General features: G+C 40.3%; 1 protein-coding gene across 6 annotated transcripts in view; it reads left to right on the forward strand.

Annotated features, from left to right (window-relative positions):
• The window catches only part of LOC128877501 (rap guanine nucleotide exchange factor 2-like), a 206,827-nt gene that overhangs the window by 121,962 nt on the left and 62,087 nt on the right, over window positions 1-22,778 (forward strand). For 4 of the 6 annotated variants that reach the window (XM_054124834.1, XM_054124839.1, XM_054124836.1 and 1 more), the window contains exon 2: window positions 17,681-18,210. The exons of the other annotated variants lie outside the window; for them this stretch is intronic. In XM_054124834.1, the coding sequence (XP_053980809.1) occupies window positions 17,906-18,210 (305 nt within the window). In that variant the 5' untranslated portion in view covers window positions 17,681-17,905. The remainder of the gene's footprint in view (window positions 1-17,680; window positions 18,211-22,778) is intronic. 6 annotated transcript variants of the gene reach the window in all.

The following is a 22,778-nucleotide window of genomic DNA, read 5'->3' on the forward strand; positions in this document are numbered from 1 at the left end:
TTTATTTCATCTGGCAAATGTTCGTTGTAATGAAATTAGTAGACGAGTTAACGATCGTGATTAGCACTATAATTACCAAGCCAGGCAATTTGACCAATGTAGGTACTCCAAACTTTGTTCTGAGGTCGCTCGATTATTAACAATGCTTCATCACAATTTTTATGGATTCAAACAAAATCATTGAACTGTGAGTTAATTTTTTCCTTCTTCCTGTAATTATAAATATACATTGAATTTGACCCATGTAGGTACTCCAAACTTTTTTCTGAAGTCACTCGATTATTAACAATTCTTCATCACAATTTTTAGTCACAATTATTGTAAGAAGTGTTGCAATCAAAATCCCCTAGACAACTCAATTTTTACCTATTAAAAAAAATCATTTAACTATAAATTAATTTTTTCCTTCTTCCTTATAATTATAAATATATATATTTGTACATACATAATAGGTATGCGTTGAGTTCGATAGTTTTAGTGTCAAAGGTACATCACTGTTTATACCTTCAACTTCAACCTTCATACCTTTAGTATTCAAATATATCTATCCCAATTTTTTTTAAAGAATGAGCAATGGATTCCAAATTGAACGATTAGAATTTCTTCTGAAGAGAATTTTGCCCCGTTTGATAATTAGTAGCATTCCTTTCGCGAGAACACTGGTAATGGTGAAAAGATGGATTTCCCTCGCATAGCGAGGATCACTCAGGGGTTAATCTTCGTACCTGCTCGCAGTAGCTCAGGTACGTTGAACTTTGTTGCGCTGGATACGCGTCTCCTCTGTGGGCCACGTTGTGGGAACTCCGCTTCTCAATGGAGACTCCCAAGGCGAGCCAGGGTCGTTCTCTCACGATTACACACGCGTGTGCATACACGTGCACGTGTAACATTTGCCAGTCGCCACTTTCACTCATTGCCTGGACATTTCGACCGATGTCGCCGGGTGTTCGCTGGGTTAACCTTTACGTGGGTCGGAGTTCCTAGAAATTTCGCGTAATTTCGACGAAGGTGCCTTTCTAAGGTAAACTTACCATTTATTTATCAAGAAAAACCAAAACCACAGAACAATTTTAAAAAAGCACATGTAGTTGGAAAATGACATATCGAAGCGATTTGTTTTATTACCCTAAAGGCTGGAACTTTAACGTAACATCCCTGTTGAAACTAAAGTTATAAATATTTGAACGACAAAGCCACAAAATTAATTTCTACAACTATTAGGTGGACCAGAATCTAATGTCGTTTCTTCGAGTGTCGATATTTGTTTATCATTTATCAGCTCGATGTGCATCAATTGATTTGTATCGATTAGGTATTGAAAAATTTGCACACTAGATAGTAAAAGGTTGCTTATAACGATGGCAATTACATAATTTAATGTCAAAGAAACGACATTACTTTCTGCTCCCCCTAATAATTATTGCCATTAAAAATTTGTTGGCTACTGAACTCCATCTAGATATGCATCTACATTGTAATGTTCATCAGATTGAGACTTAGGTGTCACGTACACAGGCTCACTCTGACATCTAACATCCAGAATCTTTCCTCAAAACAATCAAACAAAAACCATCATTTTCGCCCACAAAAAACACTTCTCCTCTAACGTTAACTGAAAATTGCTTTCATTATTTGTATACTCCCCCAAACAAAAACTGATCGGTAGCAAACACGCGCGCGAGGTCTATCGAGACCTCAGCCGATGCCACAGAAATTGTCATCCTGGCAATCACGTTACCAGCATCGTTTCACCTCGCAGCTCGTTCATAGTACCGCTGCGCCTTTTTACGCGGCTCCCATTTCCTCGGATTGCCGCTCGAATCCCACCGCGAAGTCGATCGTAGCGTTATTACAGCCGCGTGGCAAGACGAGGGACCTGGCATCGAGAAGAATAAATCATCGAAGCAAGGCGAACGCGATAGAGCAAGAAACGCATTAGCCAGAGGGATCTAATATTAGAGCAGCAGACCGCCAGATTCTCGCGGAGGGTCCCGACGGTAAAACGTAATCTCATCCCTTTCGTAGCATCGCTGGCAGCCCTTCTTCTACGCCATCAGTCCAACAACCTCTCATGAACCGTACCTTTCGAAACGTGACGATGGAACACGACGCTGAAACGCGTCGGATTGAATGAATCACGCGATCGCGGTGTTCTGCATATACGAGGAGCCGTTGCATCCAGGCAGAATCGCGAAAATGAAATATCTCCCGTTGCATAAACGTGCACGAGACTCTGTAATCGATTCTCGAGAGTACTTACCACGGTGCCTTCGCGTCTTCTGTATTTTTGTTTCGGGTAGATGCTGCAGGGTTCGGTTGTGTAATCGATTTTTGGAAGGATAGACTTTGTGGGGGATATTGGGCAGATTTGTTGGTGTTGGTAGAAATTAAAAATTGGTAAGATTAAGAATATGTAGGAAGAAACGTACATACGTATCTATTGGCTCGAGATTACTATTTTGGTCTTTTTTTTAACACATTGGTTGGCAGGCAAATATCCTTAAAAATTTCTGGTAGGATTAAATGTTATTTAGACTATTAGAGACTACGTAATCAAACATTTATCGTGGTATTCATTTTTGTAACTTCGGCGAAATTTATAAATTTCATTTAAATTCATTTCCTTTGATGCTTAACTTTCAGAATTAATTTTTTTAGTTTTTCAGTGAAAAGCACTGTCGCCCATATACCGATGACGTAGGGATCAACGTGTTAAAATTACTGGATTAGTGGCAACGCGTTTGCTGCAATTTATGGTGCAAATTATTGGAATAGGAATTACGTACATATTGATTGATTAGGTCCTCCTAATATATTTTTAATAGTGTTAATACCCATTTTTAGATTCAATAATTTTTTATCGCTAACACTAAACCTACAATGTGTCTGAAATCACCCAATTTTCAAAAATGGTTTAACTCCAATTTTCGGGGACGTGCAAGCGAAAGATCGACGAGCGCCTCGGTCATCACCAAGCCATCCGATTCGTGCCACGACCAAGTTACACGTCGTTGTAACGTTCCTCAAGTGAGATGCCAAGCCACCGTATATCTTTGACGCGGCTGAATCCATTTTTCTCATATTCCACGGTCCGTGCACATAAAATGCCGACCTACTTGGCGTTTTTGATGAAGCGAAACGCCCAGGCCGCGACCCAGAACATTTTATCGCCTGTACCCAATTTTAACGTTTCTTCCACGTCCTTCGATCCGAACCCCATTCTCTCGATCTGTTAACCAAACAATTGCACGCGCCGCCTTCGGTTAAATTAATCGAAACAAAAAGGAAATATACCACGAATGATCTGGAAATTATACACGGGATCAGCCGTTCCCTCGGGAGCTGTCCTAGAATTAAAATGACACGGGGATGGGAATTGAAAGCCACCACGAAATGCATGCTAATGGTATTCCGTCTGTTATACGCAAAAATAATGCTTGGCTCGCGAGCCGGTCGTTTTCCGGAGTTTCTTATTTCAACTTTTCACTCGCAAGCGTGTATAGTTTGCGAAGAAATTGGGACAAACGCGATGCATTCAATAGAGATGCATCGCGTGTGCGGTTTTCACTCTTGCGTGTCGCGCTGATGAGTTGAAGAACGTCCTCGTTCGCCAATGCCACGTAGCCTCTGCGATGGATAGCTTCTTTCTAATTTTCTTCAATATTCAGCATTTTTGAGTGTTAGTATCGCAAAGTTAAATTAATGTCCTTGTACATGATATAGGATGTGAAAAGTGTAAATGAAAATCAAATTTGTATAAACACCTTTTCCACGGTTAACTTTCAACGACGTTGAATGAGGTTTGATAATTTTTTCAATGTTCAACATTTTTGTCTGTCAGTAAAAGTAACTAAAAAATTTCCTTGTACATGATATAGGACGTGAGAGGTGTACATGAAAATCAAGTTTACATAAATACATTTTCCACAGTTGATCTTCAACGACCTTCAGTGACATTCAATAAACATGTTACAAACTTGAATATAGAGACATTGATTGATAGAATATCATGTCTTTGGAGGAGTTTGAATGATGTTTGATAATTCTTTCAATATTCAGCATTTTTGTCTGTTAGTATCTCAAAAGTAAATAAAAAATTTCCTTGTACATGATATAGGACGTGAAAGGTATAAATGAAAATCAAGTTTGTATAAATACGTTTTCCACGGTTGACCTTCAACGACCTTGAATGACCTTCAATACAAATATCACAAACTTGAATATGACGACCTTAAATAAAAGAACACCACGACCTTCGACAATCTCCAATGATGTTTGATAAAATAAATATGTATCTAAGGTTCCAAAGGATTAAAAATCCTGCTCTAATGGCCCCGCTGCGTACTCCATTACCCCTTCGTGAAAATTCCCCTGTTCGTTGATGTAATTAGAGCTCCGGGGAGTGTTGCTTCCTGGAAACGCTGCAACTTCTACTGGTCTTGCCTAACAAAGACAAGCTCCGCGATCGATGGGTTTTCCATGGCTCTTCGGCGTCTGTTCGGCCACATAATTCGTCGATGCAGACAGGAGTCAGAGCAGAGACTGCGACCAAGCGATTCAGAGATGCATGGGAAGTGCATACACCACAGTGGCCACCGTGTAAAGCCATAAAGCTGGTTACCGCCCTCGTTTAACCAGGTTTCCACCGTGCTAAGCGTATGAAGCGGGTCTTTGTCGGCTGCAAATCTGTGGCACTCCTTTTCCCTCGTTCCCCTATCCGTGCTATCTCGCTCTTCCGTCTCTCTGGCTCTTCGACTAGCTCTTGTTAACGGAAACACACGCATCGTAATTCAGACTGCGACCATAAATACGAATGAACGTGCGCAGCAACGCGCGTCGGACCTCTATCCTCCCTGAATTTCTAGCGTGGCCGCGGCGACGCAGCAACGCGAGTGATTCCGTTGCGTCGATAGATGCACAGGCGACTTCGAATGGTCGAATTCGTAGCCGAGGGAACGGTGGCGTTAACTACTCTCTGACTGACCAGTTGGTGTAATTAATCCGTCTAATAATCTGCCTCTAATTAATCCATCTACTGTACTAGATACACTGCCATGATTTTTGGATAAATTTGCGTCAAGGATCCTTGAAATGGAACCGGTTGAATGACTGTTTATGTTTCTTTGACGTTCGAGAACTTCATCCTTGTCCTCTTCGGATGGCCCAATTGAGTTGAACCTGTTTCCGGAACAGAATCTCCTCTGAGATATGTTCTCAAGTGTCCTCGCTGTATCTTAGTTCCTCAAATTGACTGTTTTTTGCTATTTTTTTGTTGACCTCCTTGTCGAAAGCAATAATCGAGTGACGTTCATCGTTGGACAGGATAACGGAGCGAGAGAATGATGGGAATGGTGCTCGTTAGCAGGAGCTGTGAGAGAGTCGCAAGGATCGCCGGGATTAGGGCACGTAGGCAACAATAGTCGGGTCTGGGTTAGGTCCGTTGTCCTTGTACGGCAAGGATTCTCTCTTGACTAGCCTTTTTTTCCGTCTACGGGCTCCTGCTCTCTTGGCCTCTCGTTGCCCTCTCTCTCTCCGTCTTTGTTCGCGCCTACATTTACTGTTTCTTCGATCTCGCGGATCCTTTGTTATTCCGTCGCATTGTCATTACCTGGCACCAACATTTGTCATTGCTGGCGACAATACCAAAGGGTGGAGAGAGACTCGGCGGCCAATTATTCCTCGCGATTATATTATGTTAGGCTGGCTAAAAAATTAGTTCGGTTTGTGGTGATGGTCGTCTCTCTGCTGTTCGGATAGTTACTTTTGGTTCACTTAGCCCTTTGCACTCGAGGTCTTTTTTTTTTTGTATCTATTAGCAACTCGAGAGAATCATTTTATCGACACTTCGAGTTCCAAAGAATGGAAATCGAAATAAACATTATTGTTAGTCGATTTACTGCGTTAAACCTAATGGTGTCCGAGTCATCTCTCGAGTGCAAAGGGTTAATACTTCCATGTTTAATTGGACAAAAGTAGCAGTATTCATAGATGAATCACAAGCACGAACACTTGAAATTTCGAATGGTTACCGACTCGACGAGGACTTCTACAAACGAAAAATTATGAATTTGTCCAAAAAATGGAAAAAGATCAAGGGATAAAATGGACAATATGTTGAGGAGCAAATATATTTCTCTGTCTAAGAAAAATCACTGTTTCCTCGTTTCCTCGATTCCTCGTGAATTCGTCGATAACGCGTCATCGTGACGGAGGTAGCTCTTGGGGCGACGTGCCTGTCGATTTTTCGTTCTTCCGAATGGATGGGAAATGGATCTGGTGACCTGGAGTGTGGGTGAAAGGTTACTGCGCGCCTTATTGTTGCGCTTGGAACGGGAATAGGACTAGGTGTCCTTGTTGGGATTTTATGGGATTTGGTTTATAGCATTATACGCACTCGATGCTTCATGGTCGATACTTGTGCTGTATCCTGGTCGGTTGGAACCCAAAATAATTTTATGGCGAGTCCATCGTGCTGGAAGTACTCGCACAAAGATTCTTAGGGAATAAAGAAAACGTTTGGCATCTTCATAAAACATTACGAATTGTACTGAAACAGACAGTGATTGCAAATACAAGAATTCTAAAATTTTTAACTAGCATGCATGTACTATACAGCGTTGAAAAGTTGGCTAGCTAGTCTGATTAATTATGGTGTAATCTCTTAAGTTATACACGGGAAGGTGGAGCTACGATAATTAATCAGACTAGCCAACATTTCATCTTTGCATAGTACGCACAGTTAACCACGAAGTAAGTCACGATGAATAATTAAAATTTTATTGAATTCGTATGCAGCACGTACAATCCCAATTATTTATTTGTACATTGCAGAGCGGAACAAGTGAAAGGCAATTTCATTTATTATTTTTTAAAATTGAATGGTATTATTTTTGTTCTCCAAAGGCCACAGCGGAGAAATGAGATCTGCGAAATCTCGAGGTCGAGGCGAAACGGGCGAGAGCACCTTCCAAGGCTCCCGATAACCATGTTTCTCATTTTCTCGGCGAGGAAAACTATATTCTTATCGTTTCTGTGCTACGCGCTGGCATAATGCGAAACTGTATCGTGGAGGGATAATTACTAAAGTAACGGGTCATTCATTTCCGTGGGGAAACTTCTGACTCGCGCCAGCCTGGATTATGCAAGGGAATTGCAGCGCGACTGTCCGAACGTTATCGTTTATATTATGGCAGTTTTACGACGAAAAAGATAACAAGTGCCGTTAATAATTTTATGGGCGTCGGATCGCTGATAACGTTGAAATAAAGTTACGCTACGTTTCATCGAAGGATGCGCAGAACGTGGCATTCGACACTTGCATTTATTGCACGCGCAACGAAATTGCATTTCGCACTAAACAAACATCTTTGCGTTTTTTATCAATAAGGATCAATTTGATTAGTAGCAGAACTTATGAATACAATACATTGTAATAAATAATTAAATATATATGTATACAATTTTATAATAAAATTAGTAAATAAAATATGTATACATATTTGGTACTTTAATGCTGATGGTGAAGCTTATGGAATGAAGCATATGGTTATGCATGATAAATAAATAAATATAATAAAAATAGGAAGCGAAAGACATCTGCTTGCAGATCGCCTAGGATACATCAATTCTACGAATAGCATTTCGATCAGATACTGATCGACAAGTGTCGCGAAGCCATGTAAATTTTTATTTTCCATGTAAATGGTATTTTGCGCCTGCCTCGCGATTCACACTCTCCAACGTCCGCTATCTCTTGATTCATCTGCACGAAACAGATTGCTTTTTCGTCGAATAATATCCCGTAAAACGTTACTGCCATTCGACATCCAGTCCAGTGTAGATAGTCCCTCGTATCAATGGAGAACAATGGCGTCGATTTTGAAACACCAATATTTTTTGAAAGTTCGATACTTCGTGTCTCCCATGGAAACTGAAACCACAGCTTTTGTATTTCTAGTATTTTACAAAACAACACGAATTTAGAGTATGTTTATAATACATTAAATTACTCCAGCAGAACAGTCAATTACATTTTAACTTGTTCACTCTGAAATAGTTTATTGGCCGAATGAAACTCTAATTTTCATTCAACGAAATGAATTTCATTATTAATTATTTCATTGTTCATACGCGTCAAATTTAGAAGAACATTTTCCAGTCTTCTTTTACAGTATTTCTTGAGGCCAGGGATTAGATTGCGGATATTTGGTCGCACGAACGCAATTCTTGGCAGTTTAGCCGAGTCGTTAGAGACAGCAGCCACTGATAAATAATCAATCCAACGTGATCGCGTGACTCCGTTTCGGTCACGAGATTTCTTTGGACAAGTCGGGAGCACTTTCGTTGGGAAGACAACGCTGTCGTGAAACTGTACGCGTTCATATCCACGGCGAGAGGTTTGTAAGAAGAATTACGAGCTATTTCGAGTTGAGAAAACTTACGGTAAACGGCGATTGGGCATACGTTTCGCGTAGCTTTCAGCACCGCCTCGCGCGTGGTTGATCTACGATCTCGGCAGCTTTGATTCGACTTCACTTAACAATTCAAACATGCTATACTGGAACTCGTCGCTGGAATACGTTATTGGTGGTCTCAGGATTGTTGTTTCTCTTGAGTCCAAAATTGTTGGATTGAATATTTTTCTTTAAATATATATTACTTGGATTTTCAAGTCAATCTTATTTTCACTTAACATGAAACTTGTATTAGGTCATCCCACGAGTTCGTGCCAAGGTGGCCTTGCGATTATTATTTCTCTTGGGTCCAAAATTATCAATCTTCTCGACAGAATATTTTTTTTTAAATATAAGCTACCAGGATGTTCAAGGCAATTTTATTCTCATTTGTCACGAAACTTGTATTAGGTCATCAAGTTTATGGCATTGTTCTGCTATTCAAATTAATATGTGAAATATACCTCTACGTGTCAATGAAAAAATGTATTCTGTAATTATGTTCTCAAGTATAAAGACAGAGTTATACTCAATGCATTTGCTCCACAGTGCTCGAACTTTTAAAATTACCATACGGTAATTTGCATCGGCGCGGATCTGCATCGGAGCGCGCAATGTTGTGTCATGTTTCTTTCCCGAAGCAAGCTGAAATAAAATTCAATTAACGCTCCATTACCGTAACAAGTAAACTTCCGGTCGCGACAGGCTACCAGCGTGTTGTCTCGAGTTAATCCGTTCATCAAGTTCGCGTTAGTTAGTACGTTCGGCGATTCCGCGCCTAAATTCCCATAAAATCAGTAAACGCGTAGGTACGTTCGCGAGTGGAAAAAAGGAGTGGCGCAGCGGAGGCCTCGGAACAATTAGAATTAATAATCCAGCGCGATCGTTGTACCGGAAGACACGGTCCGTGTATTCTGGCTGGAAATTGAAGTTTCTTCTGCATAGTTCCAGCTTATCGTTCCTACGCGCATTCACGGTCCCACGTGTAGCTCCTCGAATTGTCTTCGCTCCAAGTGATGGGCAAAGTTTTATTCGAACAATGGACTAAAGGAAATACCGTATAGCGATCCATTCTCAACGTTTATTCCATTCAAATATTATCAAGCCTGTTATTCGTTCAGCGTGAAATAGATTTTCATGTTCGGTATCGCGGTAACTTCGTCAATTATTTCAGCAAATAATTAATAACAAGTGGGTTGTCTTTTAAAATTACATGTAAAGGACCTTCATTTTGCTCTGTAATATGATTAGATTTTGTTGTAGGAGCAAATTCAATGTTGACATAGGAAATGCTGTTCCTGAATACAATGTTTACTATTCAGTTTACGTTTCGACCACGCTTTGGATCCTCTTCAGGAATAAGTTAAATGCATAATTCAATACGAAGGTGGAACCGTAGGATGAATAATAAAATGTTCAATACAGTTACAAATAAATATTACATTCAGGGAAAGATGTTTTGCTTAACTGAGTTGCAATTTGTTTATCTTTTCTTCTTTATTCGAAATGTTCGTCGCGATAAGAAATATTGCCCCCCCCCCCCCCCCCCCTCTCTCTTTCTGTAGCGTTGGCTCGCTGTTAACTGGTGGCTCGACCGCCACCACGATGAAGTTTTCATTATCAAGAGGATTCCTTTTATCTCCAAAGTTCGCGACAATAATAGATAGGGCGAACTGTAACGCGAAAATGTTTCGCCGTGGAACGAAGTCGCGACTGATAAACGAGCGACATACTTAAGCTTGGTGCATGCGATAAATAGAATAAAAAGCCGTGATAATCGAGGGACCAATATAGGTTAATTGTCTGTTAGCAAAGATTGATTAACACGTTCGTCGCCGAGGCTGCGTTTCTCCAACGTCCCGACTCGTTATTTGGAAGACAAATTGACTTTGCGAGCAATTCAACGAGAAACTGATTTGGAAATTAATCGAAAACGTGGAATAATAGTTTAGTTTATAAACCATACAACTTAACGAACTTTGTCAGCTTTGTACGTAATATTTATAATTTCAAATTCATATCGAATGTTTACAATTATACATAGTTTCGATAGCTTATTCTTATTTTTAATCATAATTCCACTTTCCTAACTCCAATGAAACATTTCCCAGGTAATTTAGGTTCGAGAACTGTGAAACAATATGTCATACATTCTACGTGATGCATTTGAAGCTTTCAACACGTGTAACAGGAATTAAGCACTCTCGAATATCATAGGACAAAATTATCTCGTACTAATTGCATTAGTTCGAGAGTCATAGGCTGACATTTAGATCCATTAACAATTTTAAACAATGTTTCACAGGAGTTCTCCATGTAATACCCCATTTAATATTGCGAGGACATAAAAATGAAAATAAAATATCGTAGATCGAGCTCCTCTTCGATGAAAATTATGAATAATAAATGAAATAGGAATCGCTAATTTTTTTAGAGAAACCATCCTTCCTTCGAGAAACATCCCTCGAGGAACTGTCGAGATCGAAGGACTGGTTGAGAGATCAGTTTACCTGAAAAGCCGTCGCACCTGCGGAATCACGTCCATCTCCCTTCGGACACGTTCCCAGGTAGGGGCTGTAAAGTCAGAAATTTCCTGCAGTTTCCCCTCTCAGTCCCACGTCTTGTTGAAACGACGACGATCCCTGGCTCGTTGGTTCTGGTGCAGTCCATGGAACTTTTGCAGGGCACGTTTACGTAGACGCGTTGGCAAACACTTCACCCCCGCGCGAGAATGTTTAAACGACTACTAATGGTGGCTCGATAAAAACCGTCTGCTGTTTGCGACTAGGTCTCGTAGAAATTTCTCCACCGGCTAACTTCGCTTCGTGGGTCAATTTTTTTTTTTCGGTGGGTTCTTGAAAACTACTCCAAATGTGACTTCCGGAAGGTGGAGTGTTAGGTGGCCATCTTTGCTTTGCATTTAGATGGAGTGGATCGTTGACAACTGTGAGGTTAGATAATTGGAAAAAGTGTTCTTCTTGTGTCCTTTATTTTTATATTAAGCCTTTTACTAAAGCTGGTGATTTAATAAATATTGAACTTCGTTTCTGAGATTGCTTGGAACTCCACAAACTGAAATTACGCAGTCTTCGTCGCGACTATGTCCCATTTTCACGTCCCATGAAACAGTTCTTAAAAAAAAGCACTTATTTTGCACTTTGTTAATTAAATTTTTTAGAACTTCATGACTCGAATATCGCATATGATAATGCCTTTCATTCCTCGTATTCCGTTTTCATAGTTCTGAACTGTGCCACTCGTTTTATTGTATGTCGTGAAATATCGCGAGCTACCCTTTGAGGAGTCCACGTTTCTCGTAAAAAGAAAGTTGAAAAAAGGTCGTGGAATACGAAGGAGCGATTAATTGACTCTGCAGCAAAAAAAAGGCAACTTCGACACTTTCCTTTCGTATCACCCCTAATCCTCGATTGCCATCATTTTTTATCGATTTGTTTGAGTTTACTTCGAAAAATTTCCACTGTAGGATGTTCGGATAGCTTTGTACAGAATGAATCATGCAATTTAATCTACTGATATCTTCTCGTGATTGACAGCGGAGAAAAGTGGTCGAGGAAGGAGTTGAACTGTTCGATAACATCTGACTTCCTGTGACATTACTTTCTCCTCAATTCGGTCTCTCTAGATTCCAATTTCATGTATCGCAGAAGACGTAATACAATTGTTGAGATAATTAGTATTAATATCAAGAGAGGAGATTAATATCAATTCTAATTTCATAACAATAATAACCAATGCTAATTCTGCACGATGAATATTAACATCGATTCAAATTCTAAACATTAATATTAATTCTAACTTCAAAAGAATAATAATAATGCTAATGCTGCACGATTAGCATTTATATTAATTCTATTCCCAAGATATTAATATTAATAATAATTCTACACACTGATTCGACCAACTATTCCCGATTGCAATTTATTTATTCAACTCACGAGCCACTACTTTATTTTCCACCCGACAATTTTCTCATCCAATTCCATCGAAAAATCGGAAAGCCCAACGCCAGAGCCAGTTCTCGAGTGGCTCGTGTCGCGCCGCAAACAAGAGCAAGTCCGACGGACATTTTTATTTCATCCACTGTCAATTTGTCGACAGCACCTAGCCCTGGGTACAAAAAGACCTCGCCCTCGCCCAGTGTTTCGTACGTTTCCACGGCGCAGCGACAAGGAGAAGACGAGCCGCTTCTCGAGCGCGTGCTCAAGAGGTTTTGCAAGCTCACTGAATTTCTATACACCGCTCGAGAAAGTCTACCTACTCCTACCCTTCTCCTTAAACCTATTCCTCCTCGGGGACCTCTTATGCACTTCACTGTGCGCCGTTACTAAGACTTTCCCACGGTGTATCCCCAGGTAATCCCCGTGTCTTTCGGATTTCTGCCTCGTCGGATCCGCGGAAATCCATGAGACACGTGCGCCAACAGTTTTCACGACGCCGCTCTTTTTTCCCTACCCTTCTCCTTCCCTTCTCCCTCTATTTTTCCTCTTCCCGCCTACGCACCCAGGGTTTTCAACCCTTTGCGATCAAAGCCCGTACGAGGCAGTCGATATTAAACGTCAAACCGTGTCCCCCGCTGTAACATTTATTTTGTGAAATATTTGGACGGAAAAATTTCGAAATGTGGAAAGTAGAGAGCAATATTTGGAATAAATATAAAACCGAGGGCTCGAATGATCGTTTTTTGGAATATTATCGACGGTTATTTATTCATGGTTTCGATGGATGTAAATATTTTAATATGTTTGCATACGTGACGGTTTTTGACCTTAATAACTGCGTCAGCATTGGTTACAGTAATGCAGTAATGCGAGTATTATTAGAGATATTGGAAATGCTACGCAAATAGAGAAACAAGCAGAGTTGAAATTACTTTTAATTATATTAAATTGTTATGCGTGTATTATTTTAAGCAGAAGTATGAATTATTTTATTTAAATGTTTCGATTATTAAAAGTTTTACTTATAATACTTTTAGAATTTTTATTATCGGAGAAGATATTACCGAATCATTCCCTGTGCGAGTTCATGTAAACTGAACGTATGATGTATACGCTAAAATTGTCCTTATTTAATTTTACGTGGCTCTGAACTAAATTGCCTAGGCGCGCTAAATTGTTACGCAGCGAAACCTTTGAAACATTCTCACCGGCCTTGGGACAAGCCGTGAGGTAGTATAAAGGAATCGATTCGAAGAGAATCAGGGGATGAACAAGTTGAACGAAATTTTAGGGCTGTAGTTCAGGGTTTCGACTTTTTTGCTGCGCTTTTTTAAGCGTATACTTAGTGGCCAGTCTTGTTCTCGTACTATTCAGAGTGTTTCGCTTGAGAATTGCATTTGAGAAGTATCGAACGAATAAGGAAGCGTGAGAGTTCTCCAAGGAAGTAAGGATCGCCTGACTCTTCTTCTGAATGTAATTTAGACAGATTTTATACGAAATTAATTCTTGGTTTCGAGTGGTGAATATTTTGCAGACGAAATTTTCATTCGAAAGGTCACCGATTTATTATAATAAATGTCCGATATGATGTCCCGCGGCGGCGATGCATCGTCTGAAACGACCAATGACAGATTGCCATGCTCCTTCCATGGTTTCGGGAGTAATAGCACCACTCCGGGGTCATTTTAGACGATGCATCACCGACGGGGGATATTTATGTGGAACATTCATTACGAAACATCGGTAGACATTCCAGTTCAAACTCTGGACTTCCGCGTAATTTTCAATTTTGAATATCATTGTAATACCTAAAGGTATACAGAAGATTCATCCCTGCGTGTAAACAAATATCTTGTGTTCTTGGAAATTTGGGAAAAAATGGGGGTGAGAAGAAAATAATTACCGAAGTAGAGTACTAGTTTACTGATTGATCGAATTTTTCCTTCACTTATAATTGTTCTACGTCGTTCATTTTTAGATGAAAATGAAAGCAATTACTTGTCCCTGTTACTGAATCGGAACAGGCCTGAATCACGATCATTTTGTGACGCAGTACTCCATTGTAGTGCTTCTTAAACTATGGATCGCGACCCCTTAGTTGCGTCAAGGGGGTTTCCTCGTGTTTGGAGTGAAAAAATTAGAATGTGATTGCAGATAATATTAAAGGAATATTTATATTGGGGAAAACTAAGGAGAATAAAGATAATCATTAATAACATTCAGTAAATAAGGTATGGAAATCTGTTCTTCTTCATTCTTTCTAAATTCTCTTCAATATTTTATACTAACACTTTCTGTATATCATAAACAGTAATAATCGTCTTATTATAATTATATATATAATTTCGTCTTATGAAAAGAGGTTGGAGATCGAATCAGGTCTGGACTAAAAACATCAATTTCCAAAAACTTCTAGTTTCTTATCAACCACACTCCTTATCAAATATACTTTCCCAACAAAAGCAACAAAACATAAAATAATTCAGAGCGAAGGTATAAATTTCCTAAAAGTTACAATTTTTCAGCAGCCATTGAACCTTCCCGGAAAACTCTCTCCGTTATCTCCTCACACATTCCTCTCGATAACGCGACTCGATGGCGTGCAAATTTCATATTTCCGCTATCGTCGACATTCGTAACATCGAAAGGAATCACGATCACAGTCGATTTGTTCCCAGCACGATTTCATTGTGTCATTATCAGAAAACCATCGGCCTGTTTATCGACCACTTTCTCTCTCTCTCTCTCTCTCTCTCTCTCTCTCTCTCTCTCTCTCTCTCTCTCTCTCTCTCTCTCTCCCCTCTCCCCTCTTCCCTCTCCCCTCTCCCCCACGAAATCGTAAGGAGGATCAAAGGACTTATCGGTTCGAGGAGATACGACGTCGCCATCCGCGCGACACTCGATTCCTTTATGGCTGTCTCGGATTTTATCGGCGACCATCCTCCCCCTTGTTATCGGAGCGCCGGTGCAAACGGTCAAAATTGATAAGCCGTTCCTGGCTCGGATAGAAACGCGGGAACGCCATCGCGACGCCGTTATTCGCTGTAACGAGTACGTACATACCTCGGATGCGATACTGTGGAAACAGATTAGTCACGTAATAAAATCGTGTCGGATTCGTCCTAGGGATCCAGTGGGAAAACAGTTGCTTCGTCTGGCTCCTCTTCGCACAAAAACGGTGACTCTTCGATTTACAGAGGTGGGCAAAATCGTTATCTAGATGAAAATTCCGAGTTGTAAGTATGTAGTTTATTGTATTCATTGAACGAAGGTCAAAATTTGTGGGCTGGAGTGAAATATTTCTCAAGGAATAAAGGAAAGAGTTTTCCAAAGGGTCTTTAGTATGATATTAGATTTAGAAAAAAATTGTATATGTATGTATGGGTGTGTTTATGTGTGGATCCCTGTTTAGCTGTATGTACGAGAAGTGGTTTGTCAAAAAATGTTGAAATTCTGTGTAGTAATTCTAAATAATTTCGATGCTATTACATTTTTTTTTTAAATTCTGCATTTAAAGTAGGTGTGTCAATATACGTATGTATGTTGGTTTCAGTTTATCGTTATATCTCATGAGTGGTTATCAGATACTCATGATATTTGATTCAGTAATACCTATACAAATACAGTGCATTGATATCATAATTTTTTGTTTTTTAATCCTACCCCTACGTATCAGTATGTCGGTCTCTGTTAACTTTCATACCTCAGGACAAACTTATCAGAAAATCATGAAATTTCATGTAGCGATTTCCCTGTACCAGTCAGTGCTACATTTAATTTTCTTTTTTGAATCTGATGGAATAATGGGGAGATGTTGATACAAAGGGTGGCATCTTTGGTTCGATAGCGGTAGAGTTATCGTTGATATTCGAGTGGGCGGCACTTTCTGAACGAAAGCTGGAAAAACTACGCGTCAACGTTGCCAGCTTTTCGTTTAATTGAGATCGAGCCTCGAGTGAGAATTCTCGACCTCCCGCCATCGGTTTCGCCGCGACAGCGTGAATTACGTACGTGCTTTTCGAGCGATGGCTAGCGCTTGTTGTGTGTCGTCGCGTCTCCTCGTTTGGAGCATACAGGCTAGGGGTTCTCAAATATTCTCCACTGACAGCTACTGCTGACTTTACATTAACAAGGGCCCTCAAGGGCTGTAGCTATGTCTGATTGTAGCAACAGTACGGGGCTTAGCGATCCCGAGGTACCCGAGCTATAGGGGTTCAGTGGGCCCCAAAACGAACTATTGGCATCCCTGATGGGGATGATGAAGATAAGAGAATGATAAAGATAGATACTTAAGCAAAGTCAAATAAAGATAATTATAAAGAAGGAATGTAAGACTGATGATATTTTATAATTGAAAATCATTTTATTTTCCAAATAAGGGGGTTGCTAACAGAGAAATGTAACGTTTGTGACATACAATGAAGCATGGATAGAGACAAGGACAAATGGATAGATATGAGATACTGGAATACGAGGGGTGCTAACGAAGGAAAGCTTTTTACTGAGTTTGATTTTCTATCTCTTGATTCTTACGATGAGCGTGAAATCTGTTAATTTTTGATGTTACGATCACGATATATGACTATGCACCCTCATAAATAAATCTCACTCGTTCACTCGCTCTATTTTCAAAGATATAGTAATATGCTGACATCCCTAATTGGGTTGTCAGAGAATAAAAAAGAAATAAATGAACATCGTAAAAAAGACTACGGAAGATATTTTAACGTAGTAGGTGTTACATTTGCATAAACTCCACCGTCCCTTATAACTAAATAAAAATAAATTAAAGTACTTAGGTAAAGGTGTGTTGAATGAGAATAGTTTTATTTGATGAGACATCTGCTAGCTCAACAAGATCAGTTATTTATTGTTCAGCTTGAGTATTAATCAACTTACATATGAATTTCCTAAAAATAAAATAAAAATCCTGCCTCAAAGGGTCAGTATCATATAAAATCATATCCCAAGAAACTACCAATTGATGCACTCCCACGTATACTCAATCTTAACTATCTCTTCGAACTGAAATTGATCACCTCCGCGCGAAAAGACTCTCTCAAGCCCCGAGAAAAAAAGCAGAAAGAGCTTTCCATCGCACTCGACGTCGGGGTAGCCGCGTTTCATCGGAAACCGATCGACGAGCAACTCAGGAAACCACCCTCGGCTCGAGCGGTGGAAACGTCGATCGACGAGCGAGCCTGGTTCGCGGACATCCATCCGGGAAACCGGTGAACTTAACTCGAAAATTCGACCTTCTTTGAACAGAGCCACGAATGCTGTCCTGAAAGTACTTGGACGAGTTCCCTCCGAGCCCCCGTGTCGTCGACCGTTCTCGTAAGGATAGAGGAACGTTGCCAAACGGGACCGTTCGAAGGATGTAGTCGACGGTGACAAATGACGAAATAAAAAAAACAAAAGGAAGGAGGTAAAGGATGGAGGTGAAGGAGGTGTGGTACGAGTCCTGGAGGATTACCGAGCGGTGAGGAGAGGATGCACAAACACACGAGCCAACTGCGCGGCCCCAGCGGCCCAGGAAGCGGACACCATGTCGCTAATAGGGGTCCTGTCAGAAGATGGAACAGCTTCCACGGCGGCGGAACCGTCGGCGCGAGCAATTTCAACGACACCGTCGGCAATGGCAATCTGCCCTCGAGCATGATCGCCAGAGCTCCCCAGGAGCCGTTCAGGGCTGTGCCCAAAGCGGTCCAGGCCCTGAGGAGCGAATCCGTCGATAGGAGCCATCGCGCCCAACCCCCGCCCCCGCCAGCCTTCCCCAGAAGACGGTTCTCCGTGTGGTGAGTCTTGGAAAACTTCATTTTTATCCCTCTGTTTATTCTGAAATCTGTTTGGTCAGTTCTGACGGAAGTCAGGAGAAGTAGACACGAAAGGGTGGAAGATTTGCGCGGAAGAGTAGCCCATATGTAGCATAAAATTATATTTATCTATATATATTTTTATTAGTTTAAATGTCTATGTTTTTAGAATATTTCGTAACAATTATTCAAATTTAATTATATTCAGTATAATTCCCATCATAGAACCTTATCACTTCCGTAATTATAAAATTTATACAAATTTATACAAATTGAAACTGAAGACATGACACGTAAATAATAAAATACGGTCATCGAGCAATAGCAACACTTGGTAAGGGTGTCTGGAGTCGCTCTACCTGCGTATCCAATCGCTCTAGCCGCTTTCCATCTCTGCAAAATTAATACAAATATAATATCAACGTAACAAACTTCGTGGTCGCACAGCTTTGACATAAATCAATTCTCCGTCTCCCTCTTGCCGAATTACACGACCTCGCGAAACGTGTTCGAAATCGACGCACGCTGACGCCGCATCTTTTATTGATGCAGCGTCGCAACGAAAATTTATCCGACGTATAAATCACCGTAACACGTTCCCGGACGGACGTGCGTTACAATTCGAATATATTTCAATTAATCTCCATAAAAGCACGACGACCGTATATCTTCGCCTCCGCGCCTCTCGGTCACTCTTCTTTTTTTAATCTTTTTTCCACCGGACTTCGCGGCGAGACATATTAAATTACAACGTTGTAGCGGGTCGATGTTTCGATTGAAATTTACCGATATGGATCTCGCATCGATTGACATCGGGGCCCGAAATAAGTCGATCGAGAGTCGGTGGTCCTAGGGACGCTGTTGTGGAATTACGAAAGAGCATATTTTTTAGCGTCTTCAGGGGTTTATTGAAATTTTTTGAAAGTGAGACTATTTCTTTTTTTTTTTCTAAGTCTTAGAGAGGGTATGGAGTGGATTTTATTTTTGTTTGAAGTAGATAGAAATTAAAAATTGTCTAGGCAGAGTGAGAGTTAGATTTCTTCATCTGTTCTCCATGTGTGTGTATATTAAAGTACCACAGTCTACCTATCAGAATTCTTGAAAATATTAATCTTTATCTTTCTTTGTACCTATCTGTTTCTATGTACCTCTAAAATCTTTTATCTCGGTAAATAAAAGAACATACTTTCTCCGAAACAGTTCCATCAATTAAATCCAGAGAGCAAGGGATTTAATTTCACCGTGACTTATTTATCATTCCTCCCCAAACTGGAAAAGAACCGCAGATGTGGAGCTCGAAGAGAACCACGAGTGTTCATTTAAGACACTTAAAACGACTCCGATTGCCCATCGCAACGTAAACCGAAATTACGCTTGCTCCCAGCGCTGAAAACTGTAGGCAATAACACTTCCTCACTCGAGTCACGCGCACCGCATCGTAAATTTATGAACGATATTGTTTTAACCCGAGCGGAGTCGGCCAGTAAAAGTCGCGTCAGTCTCATCCCAACTGAATTAAACTCGGACTTTAAGCGTCCCACGAAAGTGGCGTGAGCGTCTAACGTGATATCCCTCTTCTCACGAGGTCATGGGAATACGTGCAACCGGTTGACAATTTCGTCGTTTTATCGTCGCTGTCGAGAAACAGTTAGGTCGCTAATAAAGAAGGAAAACGACGGGGAAACTAATATAGGTTGCGGCGCCCGCTCAGAAATATTTCATTAGGTCGAGTAGATACGCAGTCTTGGGTCCGGTTGAAATGGGGTACATTATTTCACGAAGTGGCCGAGGAAAGACGTTCCGGCATGCGAATGTCCGCCAATGAAATCGCTTGGCAGGGACATTTCGCGGACGCGGAGCCACTTTCCGAAGGAAATTACAACGGTGACTCTTCTTTAGAAATGATCGGCGAAACTGGGACGTAAAGAGAGAACCGTCCGAGTCTCTCATCGATCCGTGTTTATGACGGTGCACGATTTGTCGCAGCGCTTAACAGTAAAACATGTTAGGTACAATTTTTACGGGGGTATCTAGTAACGCCAGTTTTCACGTTTGGTGACTTCCGTCGAGCGACTGGTCTTTAACCGACGATGTCCCACTTAGCACCAGGATACAGGATTGATTTTACAGATGATGGGCATACAGCCAGTCCCATAAATATTCGTATCCTCTGTGTTTATTGACTGAATTTGTTTAAATGTAAAAAAGGTTTGATGTTTCCAAACAAATTTTTCATTATATTAGGGGGACCGAAAAATGATAAAAATATCTTCGACTTTGAAAAGTTTTTCAATGAGAAATCGAAGGATTTTTTTGAAAGGGGAACAACTGGCTTTACACTGGCAAAAAGTGATAGAAAATGGTGGAAATTATTTTGGTGATTAGTATTTAAGATTTCTTTAATAAATAAATGTCTCCTTAAATGCACAAGTTTCTGTACGATAAATGGACAGTAACATGATCCGGGATCGGATATCTCGATGAGACAATGCTAATGCAACGATCAAACTTTTTTTTATTATTACCGTTTTTGTTATAAAACTGTTACCATCGTATTCCTGGCATTTTTCTGATTAAAATGAGACCAAACACGACGTAATTCGCACCATATTTACTATATATTGTCTCACCGAAATAATCCCGGTGTTGGTCGCCATTTTCGCATCTCGCTCCGTCCTCTTCTTCATTCGCTGTCCTTCTCTACACTCGAAGTTTGTTGGCAAAACATTAGAAAATACAGTAACGACTGAAGGAGGCATGCAAAATCGGAGACCCAAAACATTGCACTTGAGGTTTTTATGTGTTTACACTTGACACGTGTCGAGCGTCGAACGTAAAAAAGAACAGATAGTGAAGGAGAAAGAGGTCCGAGGAAAAGAAAACACTCGGCAGAAGCGTATCAATCGGTGAGGATCATATACACCGGCGGTCGGGGCTACTCGGGCGAAACACAGGCAAAAGAAATATGAATGGGAAGGTAGCGGGGAAGGTTGGTATCTGGAGACATACTGAATGTCCCAGCCTAGCAAACTTTGAAGCGTTATAGCTTGAAAACTAATAAAAATCGGATAAATACATTAAAGCTTAATGAATTTGTCTTGAAAAGTACTATCGCATGGTATAAAAAAAAATATATATAGTTCCATTTGAAAAACGAAACTTGGCCATCATATCTCGTTAAATAACAAAGTTAACAAAAATTCCTTCGCGCTGAAACACGAGCCCCATTTTACCATGCAATTTCCATATTTGAAATTTTGCATTCGGCCGATAGTTTTGGAGTTAGAGCTCAGTATCACTTAGGCTGGGACACCCTGTAATATACAAGCGTGAAGTTTATCTGTGTACATATTTATAATGAAACATTCATTTGAAAACTTCGAACCTATTATTTAATTTAGACAATTTCTTTAATATACGTAGAGGATACGAATCTGTATGAGACTGACTGGAGGTTCCGTGCTAATCGAACGAAAATTGATAATATAATACAAGATTATAAAGAGTCAGCATAAATTTATTTTAATATAGTAGGAAAGGTTGAAGAATTCCATTTAACTCCCCAGTGTTTACTGTGAAATACTATCGGAACACTTTTGTTTTGGTGGCCGAGAGCAGACACGCGATTGCAAAGGGTTGATATTCTGGTTTCGGTGAAAAAGCGTTCACCTGACCCTTTGTTAAACGGTGAAAGGGTTGTCAGAGCACCGCGCACCGGAAGAGCACTTACGATAATCAAACGTTAAATGACATAGGACTCGAAGCACCGATTACTATCGAATGGTATTAGCAGTAATGGAATGTAACCGATTTCCACGTGAAATGAAAATCCCCTGTGCCTAGCTTTGGTGTTTCAACAGCTCGTAGATCCCGCATGCCGTCCGCCGTTCTCTCGGTCGGGGGATTTTACAGGATTTCATCTAACTATCGTAAAGCATCGTTAAATCTAGCGTCGTCGCTAGGCTTTAGCGATGATGAAATCGCTCGTAAATTCCATCTTAAAGTATAGTATCGTGTAACGTAGATTTAATTCCCAGTCATTAGCGGCGCTGCGCAACGGGGCGTGCGGTTCCTCCATCTTGTTGGATGAAACGATCCAACAAACTCGGAGGTGAAAGTGAGAAACATTTGGAGACGGCTGAGAAAGATGTCTTATTTTCCTAATTTTAACATGTGTCATTTATGGCGAGAAGTGAAAGGTGAAGTTTTATGGGGTACTCGTGGTTGGAGAAAAAGTAATCTGGAAGTAGAAAGAGGCAAGGTTACTCTTAACTTAATTCGAACTGATTTCGTTTTTGTTTTAATTGCCAGAGGAAAAGTGTACTGTTGGATTATGCAACGCAATTTAATGTTGGAGAGGAGTTTAGTGTTCACATTCTTATTCAAAGTTAAACACAATTAAATAAAATTTGAGCACTAAACTCCTCCCGTATATTAAACTGTATTTTCCAATTTGACAGTACATATTCATATTAAATGTACGTCACAATTATGGGAGTCGTATTTTCTTATTAAAAACCGAAATCCTACAGTCCCTTTTAAAAAACGTT

Source organism: Hylaeus volcanicus, chromosome 5, assembly GCF_026283585.1.
Source record: "Hylaeus volcanicus isolate JK05 chromosome 5, UHH_iyHylVolc1.0_haploid, whole genome shotgun sequence".
NCBI lineage: Eukaryota > Metazoa > Arthropoda > Insecta > Hymenoptera > Colletidae > Hylaeus > Hylaeus volcanicus.